The 9,805-nt window shown below is 51.6% G+C and overlaps 1 protein-coding gene across 2 annotated transcripts in view; it reads right to left on the bottom strand.

The window, feature by feature from the left end:
• The window catches only part of RAD23A (RAD23 homolog A, nucleotide excision repair protein), a 22,567-nt gene extending 13,157 nt beyond the window's left edge, over positions 1 to 9,410 (bottom strand). For both annotated transcript variants that reach the window (XM_015420011.1, XM_015420012.1), the window contains exons 1-4: positions 9,117 to 9,410; positions 5,690 to 5,862; positions 4,454 to 4,509; positions 2,317 to 2,444 (exon numbers count right to left, since the gene is read on the bottom strand). In XM_015420011.1, the coding sequence (XP_015275497.1) occupies positions 2,317 to 2,444; positions 4,454 to 4,509; positions 5,690 to 5,862; positions 9,117 to 9,389 (630 nt within the window). In that variant the 5' untranslated portion in view covers positions 9,390 to 9,410. The remainder of the gene's footprint in view (positions 1 to 2,316; positions 2,445 to 4,453; positions 4,510 to 5,689; positions 5,863 to 9,116) is intronic.
• Positions 9,411 to 9,805: the final 395 nt, after the last annotated feature.

Genomic DNA, 9,805 nt, shown 5'->3' with positions numbered 1-9,805 from the left:
GGTTAGAACGGATAAAAGGAAGTCCTTCTTCACCCAAAGAGTGATGAACACACGGAATTCACTGCCACAGGAAGTGGCGGCGGCTACAAGCACGGACGGCTTCAAGAGGGAATTGGATAAGCATATGGAGCAGACAGGTCCATCCGTGACTATTAGCCACAAGGTATAGACAGGAACTCTCAGGCTGGTGCTGGGGGGGGGGGCAACAGTGGGAGGGCTCTTAGTGTCCTGGCCCCACTGCTGGACCTCCTGAGGTCACCTGGTATTTGTGGCCACTGTGTGACAGACAGAGTGTTGGACTGGATGGGCCATTGGCCTGATCCAACATTGGCTTTTCTTGTGTTCTTATAAGAGGGAACTGGATAAACGTATGGAGCAGAGGTCCCTCAGTGGCTATTAGCCACAAGGTATAGACAGGGGCTCTCAGGCTGGGGCAAGTGATGCTCTGTCTTCTTGGTGCTTGGGGGGGGGGGCAACAGTGGGAGGGCTTATAGTGTCCTGGCCCCACTGGTGGACCTCCTGATGGCGCCTGGTATTTCTGGCCACTGTGTGACACAGAGTGTTGGACTGGATGGGCCATTGGTCTGATCCCACACTGGCTTCTCTTGTGTTCTTATATGGAGCTGAAGTCCATCAGTGGCTCTGAAACACAACGGATAGATAGGAACTCTCAGTGTGAGGCAAAGGATGCTCTGTCTTCTTGGTGCTTGGGGGGGTTAACAGTGGGAAGAGCTCCTAGTGTCCTCCTGGCCCCACTGCTGGACCCCCTGATGGCCCCTGGTGTTTTTGGCCACTGTGTGACACAGAGTGTTGGACTGGATGGGCCACTGGCCTGATCCAGCATTGGCTTCTCTTATGTTCTTAGCAACCATTGACTTCCTTGGTGGTCCCCCATCTAAATACTATCCAAGACCGACCCTGCGTCACTTCCGAGATCTGATGAGAGCAAGGCATGCTGGACCATCCAGGTCAGGACAGAGGCAAACAGAGGTGGGTTTGCCATGGCCTCCCTCTGCAGAAGAACCCAAGGACTCCCCGGGTGGTCTCCCATCCCGTGACTCCACCAGGGCTGGCCCTGCTTGGCTTCCGAGATCTGACGAGACCAGGCCCACCTGGGCCGTCCAGCTCAGGGCCTAGTAATTGTGTCCTGTCAAGTCACAGCTGACTTAGGGTGACCCCAGAGGGATTTCAAATCGAGGGATGAACAGCGGAGGTGGTCCGCCATGGCCGGCCTCTGCCTCGCCCATCCAAGCCCCAACCAAGGAGAACCCTGTTTCGCTTCTGAGATCTGATGAGGTGGGGGTCAGCCCAGGCCGTGCAGATCTAAATCTACATACTGCCCAACCGGGAGGGAGGCTGGTGCATCCCACGACTCTGCTGTGTCCCCCCCCCAAATATCCTGCCCCAGCTTACTACCCTACCCCTCATGCCAAGTAATTGTCAATTCCTCTGGAAGACCTCCTGTCATGATCTCGGCTGTGCCACCAGAGGCCTACTAGGCCCAGGGAGCCTGGCTAGCAGTAGGTGAGGCTGGGCCTACAACTCCCAGAAGCCCCTGGGAGGTTTTGGAGCCAAAATGGACCAATAGGGAAGAAGAGGGCTGGGGAACAAAAGGGCTGGTGCCAGAGCAGAAGCTGTTCTTTCTTCCAGAGGGCAGAGCCAGAAGGAAGGCTGCTGCAGGGGAGAGACCCTCATCCTGAGGGAAGGGTGAGTAGTCTGGTGCCACTTGGAGTAGTGAGCTAGGGACAGTACATATTTAGACGCGTTGGGGCATTTGGTTTCTTTTCACCCACTTGCTGTTATTCTTCTGCACTTTGTTGTTTGACCTCCTATAAAATAAATAAACCTTTTCCTTGTTTCACTCTGCCTGGTCCTCACGCCTGTTATTCGGCCAAACAAGGGAGGTCTGAAGGTCTTGGGAGGGTGCTCTGGGCCTTCTCAAGGGAGCCTGGAACCAGAGTGGTGGCAGTGCCAGGTGACACCCCACCTGAGCCGTGACACCTCCGCTAACCTTTAATCTGCAAGCGCCATGGCTTCCCCTATGTGATGCCAGCAGGAAGGATACTGTGGCCAGCGTCACACCGATTTGAATGTCACTCTTCGAGGGCTTGCCCAGAGAGCATGTTGCCGTGCCTGTTTCAAATTGCCAATGCCAGAAAAAGGGACTCGGTAGTGTAAAGAAGAAAAATATCAGGGAAAACCAGTGAGAGGAATGGAAGCCAGGAACCACGGTTCCATAACCCACGAAAGCAGCTCTCCCTTGGAAGAGGAGAAAGATCTAAAAACGAACAGGACAAGTGCAGGCGGCCTCCTCACCGTTAGCAAGTACTCCACGGCGCGGTGAGGGTTGTTGTAGCTGGCCCGGAGTGCTGCCACCACCCGCTCTCGCTCGTAGCCCATCGACATGATTTCGGTCAGCATCGTCTCGTACTCCGAGCCAGTGACTGGAGGCGGAATTGGAAGACAGCTTAGTGTTAGGCAAAGAACTCCCTGCCACTGGAACGACCTGACCCTCATGCGCGGGAAGGAGACTGGATTCATACCCCATGGCCCTCCACTACCCAAGGGAGTCTCGGAGCGGCTGACAAACTCCTTTCCCTTCCCCTCCCCACAATAGACACCCTGCGAGGTAGGCGCGGCTAAGAGAGCTCTGACAGAAACTGCTCTTTTTCAGGAACAGCTCATCAGAACTATGGCTTGCCCAAGGTCATCCAGCCAGGTGCAAGTGGAGGAGTGGGGGATCAAACCCGGTTCTCCCAGATTAGAGTCCGCACACTTAACCACGACACCAAACTGTGGCTCAGGAGCCGCATGCAGCTCTTCCACACATCTTGTGCGGCTCCCGGCAGGGCCCCTGGGGAAGCTAAATATCACTAGCAAACATATATCATTGGACAAACAAATATCATCATCAATATCTGCCTTTACCGCTTTTGTTATTATTTTGGCACTCTTGTTTAATGTTAATAAAAAGCAAATCTGCATATTTCCCAGTAAAAACGTGTAATATTTGTCTATGTCTTGTGTCTGACATTTGTTCCATGTGGCTCTTAACGTCAAGCAAGCTTGGCCACCCCCTGCCGTAGAGTCCCCCCTCCAGAGTACCCATTTCCTCCAGGAGAACTGATCTCTGTAGCCTAGACAATAATTTGGTGTAGCCAGTCCGGTGTAGTGGTTAAGTGCGCGGACTCTAATCTGGGAGAACCAGGTTTGATTCCCCACTCCTCCACTTGCACCTGCTGGATGACCTTGGGCAAGCTGTAGTTCTGATAGGAGCTGTCCTTGAAAAAGAGCTGTTTCTGTCAAGAGCTCTCTCAGCCCCACCTACCTCACAGGGTGTGTCTGTTGTGGGGAGGGGAAGGGAAAGGAGTTTGTCAGCCGCTCTGAGACTCCTTTAGGTAGTGAAGGGCAGGGTATAAATCCGATCTCTTCTTCTTCTTCTAATTATGATAGCAACAATTCTCCAGGTGCCACCAGGAGGTTGGCAACTCTAACCATGAGTTGGAATGTTTATGTTGATCTCAGGGCCCCGCCCCCAATTCAATACTTGTATCTGGACCCCAACCCTTTAGGGGCCACCAGTGGCCAGAAGTAGAATCCAGGAGTCCAGCTCTCAAGTACCTCCCGCTCTGAGGGTGGATTTTGCACCTTCAAACCCTTGGGAGATTGCTCCATCCCAAAGAACCCAGAATCTAGCCCTAAACCCCATTTCCCTCCCTCCGGAGTGGGAGACTGGGCCATTAGGACTCTTTCAGAAATGGGGGGGAACAGCCCGCAATTCGAGTGTCAGATCCTGCTGCTTCTGCAGTGCGGCCTCCCAAAGCACACACGGGCTCAGTGCCAAGCACGCTGCCCCGGCCGTGCCTCGGCCCTAAGGCAAACAGCGCAGCAACAGCGGAGGCCGGGGCCCAAAGGGCACCCGCAGAATGGCTCCCAGCAGGACGCCCAGGTGCTAAGAGAGACTTCGCCTCTGGTTGCCGTCTTCAAGGGCTCCTCTGAAATCCCCAGGCTCCCACACAGAAAGAACCCACTGAATTTCTTTATCCTACAAGTCTGCCTTTCTCCTCCTAGCCCTCCCCCCCCGCTTCCTGCACATACACTGCTGTATTCCCAACCCTAAAACAAATGAAAACGATAGTGACACCTCGGTGCACAACACAGCCCATCTGCGGGTCCCGAGGTGAAAACTGGTCACCCACGGCATGCTGGAGGGATCAACCGGCAATCAGAGCAGCATTTTGACAAGCGGCGGCCACTAGAGGGCAGCAGCACCACCCAATGAACTCTGGTGTGTGTGTGTGTGTGGGGAAGCCCGTTAAGGAGGGATCCCGCGGGGACACCCCAAAGTTTCCAGTCAAGGCGGAGGGAAGGGGCGGGGAGAGTGGCCCCTTGCAGCCAAGCAGGGGCTGAGCCCTCTTCGGCCCGGCCTGCGGAGCAAAAGGAGCTCACCTACCTAAGGTGGAGGCTGCGTCATCGTCACGTCCCATGCTACCTGAAGAGGGAACAGAGCTGCGAATTTAAGAGAGAGAAATAGTAGCTGGGTACTTCCAGATAAACGGCCGAGAAAACCGAAAGAGCAGCCGCTTTCCCCTCCACGCTTGCAGCTCGCCATGGGGAGACGGCTCCCTGCACAGCCCTGCTGGGTGGACTCCCGCTGAGGAATGCTCTCTGGGGAGGGGGGGCGGCGAAATAGGGGGGATTCCAGGTACCAGGCTAGGAGGCAGCTGGGAGCACCGGAGGACAGATGCCCCCCCCCGAATGTGTGCTCTGCACCTCACCGTGCCCCAGCCAAAGAAATAACCCCCAAATCAGCAAATACCGTGCTACGGACGATTATAAAATATCTCAAATAATCTTTAGATATTTTTGTTTTGTATTTTTACAGTTTATTCACCATATATTATTTATCATATAAGCCTTAATACAAAACATCTAAGTATCGTCTCTTAACATATCAGAAAAGATATTGCACAACCCCTTTATTAATACCAGTCCTCCTTAATTATCCAAAAGTTTTAAGAGGGAGGACTCCTTTAAGTGCTCAGTCTGCCTCCAACAGAGGTCTGGATATCCTCCTGTTTCAGTGTCTTCCTCGGGGAGTTCAACAGGTATTTCCAAGCACAAGGTTGCCAAATACCAAAATATTTATCCACATTTATCAATGAACGCTGCAAAAAGTCTCTCTTAGTGAGCTCAAAGCTTCCTCCAAAGTGAAAGGCACGTTATTTGCTGATTTTTGGTATTTCCTACTTACCGTGGGTCCTATTTTGGTTTTGTGAGAAGAAATAACCCCGGCTGTACTGAAAGGACCTTCACGGAGCAGGGACAGGTGTGAGGCCTTCCAGAGGGGACCCTGGCTTCTGCAGACACCAGGCTGCGACCAAACCCACCCCTCGGCACAGGGCGACGCCTCGGCTACTTCCGGTCCCCGAGTGCCAGGATTTTGCTACAATGCCCAATGGAGGACCTGCCTGGGCCACACCTGATTGGCCGCAGAGACGGGAGACGCCACCTGCCTCCCAAGATAAGCTCCCAGTTCTCCTTGCTCCGTTGCCCCAGAACGACCCGTTGTGGCGCCGGATTGCCAGAACTGGCTGCTCGGAGCTAAACTGCCTCCCTCTGTCAGGCAGTTCCAAAATCCCCACGGAGCGACCGAGAGCTGCTGAGCAGCGGGACAAACCTGACTTACCCAACGGTGGATTCCGGAGGGGCCACGGTCACGGGCTCTTCGGGAGGGGGCTCCTCGCTCACAGGCGCTGTCGCTGCTGCGGGCGCCACGGCTGGCGCAGAGGATGGTGGGGACTCCGTGGAGGGCGCTGCGTCGCTAGGGGTGGGGGTGGGAGCACCGGAGCCGCTTTTATTCTGAAAGGAGAACCCAATGGAGGAACCTCAGGAAGGAAGAACTGGCGGAGCGCAGAACGCAGAACAGACCAACCTTCAAGTGACTTGGGAGCAACCAAAGGGACCCTAGCTCCCCCCCCCCCCCCCCCCCCACAGCAATGCTCTGCTTCACTGGTCAAAGACCAGAGATATATTTTTTAAAAACTTTTGTTTTCTTATTATTTTCCAAACACAAGGAACATTTACAAGTTTCATAAACTGGAAGGAAATCATTAGAGAGAGGAAGAAGAAAAGAGATTGGATTTACACCCCACCCTTCCCTACGAAGGAGTCTCAGAGTGGTTCAAAATCTCCTTTCCCTTCCCCTCCCCACAACAGACACCCTGTGAGCAGTGTTCCCTCTAAGCTGAGTTAGTGTGAGCTAGCTCACAGATTTTTAGCCTCCAGCTCACACATTTTTATCTTAGCTCAGGAAGGAGGCCTCCAGAGCAAACTGATTTATGCAGTAGCCAAATCGCTCGCTCACAGCTTTAATGCCAGTAGCTCACAAAGTAGAATTTTTGCTCACTAGACTCCACAGCTTAGAGGGAGCTTTGCCTGTGAGGTAGGCAGGGCTGAGAGAGCTCTTGACAGAAACTGCTCTTTTTCAAGGACAGCTCTGACAGAACTGTGGCTTTCCCAAGGTCATCCAGCAGGTGCAAGTGGAGGAGTGGGGAGTCAAACCCGGTTCTCCCAGATTAGAGTCCGCGCACTCAACCACTACACCAAACTGGCTCTCACATACATAAACATTTTTACTTGTGGTTATTACAAGCAGTCCAACCCCACTGTTAGATGAATAACAGTCCTCTAAACATGAATTTTTATCTTATTATGGGCTCGGATGGATTATTACTCTATCTGCCTTCTTCTTGAGGTTTTCCCCCTCCCATAGCGTTGAACATTATCAGTTCACTTCTGTTCTAATACTAAACTAATTTAAAGCCTTTAAACTTAAATGAGAGTATTGAAATTAATCCGTTTCTTAAATTTTCTTTCTGCTTAGAGATAATTTCTTTCTGCCAGAGACAATAGATCCGTCATCGGGGGGACTGATTTGTCCACAGTTAATAGGCAGGGACACGTCTCGTAACCCACTATGAGGAGTTTAACTTGTCCAGTGTTCTCATGTTTAACTTGGTGCCCAGATATGAAGCCGGCCCTTTTGGGAATGCGAGAGATGGTCTCTGTCTAACTAACACACTTCCTTTTTGTTTTGTTTTACTGCAAAATTTGTGTTTTCTACTTTCGGCTCCCCCCACATTCCTTTCATATGGCAAAAGACAAAGATACCTTCACGCAGGGGTTATTTAGGAGAAAAAGAGGTGCAGGAGCTCATTAGCATAACTCATTTGCATATGCCACACCCCCTGACATCACCGGAAGTGTGTCAGAAGGCAACACCCACCGCTCAGGCTCCACTGGACTGCTTTGGATTGCTAGCTATTTGGGGGGGGGGGACATGTAGATCTGCCCTCGCAGAGGAGGGAGAGCTTGTACCTGAATAAAACTTGGTCTTAAAGGTGCCACTGGAGTGTTTTGGATTGCTGTCGGGGGGGGGGGGGGGTCTGCCACTCCCTTTTTTTGGGGTTGGCGGCGCGGGGGGGGGGGGGCTCTGCAACTTACCTGGCTGCTTCTTGCTCTGACTGAGGGCTGCTGGGAGCAGGGGAGTGGGGCTTGTTGCATGTGCCCGCCCCCTGGGCTCTTTACTGCCGGAGCTCCGCTCCTGTGCGCTCCTGCAGGAAATGACCCCTGCCTTCACGGTAAAGGACAGGGCAGTTTGACACTGTCTTTCTTTCAAATGGGCAAAACCAACCACTGCTTGTGCACATGCCTTCTCTGTGTGAGCCCCCAGGAAACCACCCCCACCCCCCCGGGCTGCTTGCAAACTATGCAGAACTGAACTACTCCAGAGGGCTTTTCTGCACAGGTAACAGGATTACACTGCACAACACGGTTTACAAACTCATTTTATCCAATCATTAAGGACTGTCGTCTATACTGCTGCATATAGCTTATTGTAAGCAGGAGCCTATTGGGTCATTTCTGTACTGTTTAATGCAGGGGTGTCGAACTCATTTGTTATGAGGGCCAGATCTGACATAAATGAGACCTTGTTGGGCCGGGCCGGGTGTGTCATAAAATGTAATGCCAAGTAGCGGAGATATAAACTTTATAAAGGACACAGACAAACACAATTAAAGATTTTTTAAAAACTTTAAATAAAACATGCTTAAAACATTAGCACTCATGCAATGTTTTGTTTATTTAGAGGTATCTGATAACTGACGCCTCTTGCTTTGAATCATTGCATCAAAATGTCTGTGCCGTTGCAGTCTTGAGTATGCTGTTCAGGTGTATACCTGTAAGCTGCAAACCTACTTTTGATTTATCGACATCCACCACAGAAATCTCCCGCTCAGAGTTCTGAGTCTAGGACCCAGAGGAAAGCATGAAATGGCTGAGCGATTGAGAGTCTGGTGAAGCAAGCTATGATGCATCAGCAGAACTAGAAGCAGGAGACAGCCAGTTCCACTGAGGGCCTGAGGGAAGCCCTCCGGGGGCCTAATCCGGCCCCCGGGCCTCATGTTTGACACCCCTAGTTTAATGTGTGAATACTTGTGCTGTGCCTCAGTTCTTTCTGGTGGTTCCAGACTTCTAATGCACTGGCTACTGAATTCCCCATTTTTTTGTGATTGTACTGGCGTGTAATCCACCTTGAACCCCTGCAAGAAAGGTGGACTATAAGTAATGTAAATAAAGACAAAAATCTAATATGGAGCTGCTTGTAGAAAACTAAAGCATGTACAGTTTTATACTGAAAACAGTAAAACTGTACGTGCTGTGGCTAATTTCACATGTGTTGGATGATACACTTTCAGTGTGCTGTTTGCAGTTTGCAGCTGGATTTTCCTGTGCGAACCATGGAGATCGACTTGCTAAAGTGCTTTGAAAGCGCATGATCCAATGTGTGAGTCAGCAGCCTATGTAAACTAAAACAGTAATGAGTTTGGGCTTGGGAAGAAAGCAAAGTGTGGCACGTGCTTCCATCCGTTCCCCCCCAAATCTCCACTTTTTCCCAGGAAAGAAAAAGCTTGGCTTTAAACTGCCTGAAAATCCTGCTCCTCTGGCGGCCACCAGAATAGGTCCTACTGAGCCGGCTTTCTCCCCCGCCACCCGCTGTCAGGAGCCCCAGCTATAGCAGCTTTACTGGGAAGGGAAGTGCCCGGCCATACCTTGGTGACCATCACCACCACAAAGTTCTTCTCGTCAATCTTGTACTCCTTGATGGGCACGTCATCGCTCAGGATCTTGCCGGCGTAGATGAGCTTTTGCCCCGACACGGGGAAAGCGTCTTTGCCCTTCTCGGCCTCAATCTTCTCCTTCAGGACTCGCACCTGTGGATCAAGACCAAAACCGTCGCCACTGTCTCGCCTTAAGGCCGAAGGACCAGGCAGCCGATCTTTCTGCTCCCATCGGCACGGAGGAGCCCGGGGCTGAAAGGCCATCGCCCAAGTCACAATCCTTCAGCAGTGGCCAACACACAGGTAACTCATGCTTCATTCCCGGTGCAGAGCTCGTGGTTCCTACAAATGTTTAGGACAGCAGAGCTTTGGCTTCCCTGCCTTCTGACATCCACTCCAAAGGCTTAGTCTACCCCTCCTTCACTCCTAGAAGCACAAAGAAACTCGAGCAGGGGTCCCCAATCTTTCAGAGCTTGTGGGCACCTTGGGAGTTCTGACTGGAGATGTGAAGGCCCGGAAAAAACCCGGAAACATTCAGAAAAAAAACGTGTTTTTTCCATTTTTTCCCTGAAACCTCCCCCCCCAAAAAAAAATTGGCAAAATTGAAAAACGAAAAGAAAAGAAATTGATTATGGAAAGTTTTATTTTAACATGATGAATAAAAAATTTTAGGAAAAGGA

The sequence above is a fragment of the Gekko japonicus genome, unplaced genomic scaffold (genome assembly GCF_001447785.1).
Source record: "Gekko japonicus isolate JY-2015 unplaced genomic scaffold, Gekko_japonicus_V1.1 scaffold5897, whole genome shotgun sequence".
NCBI classification, from domain to species: Eukaryota; Metazoa; Chordata; class Lepidosauria; order Squamata; family Gekkonidae; genus Gekko; species Gekko japonicus.
This window is presented reverse-complemented; position numbering and strand designations above follow the sequence as displayed.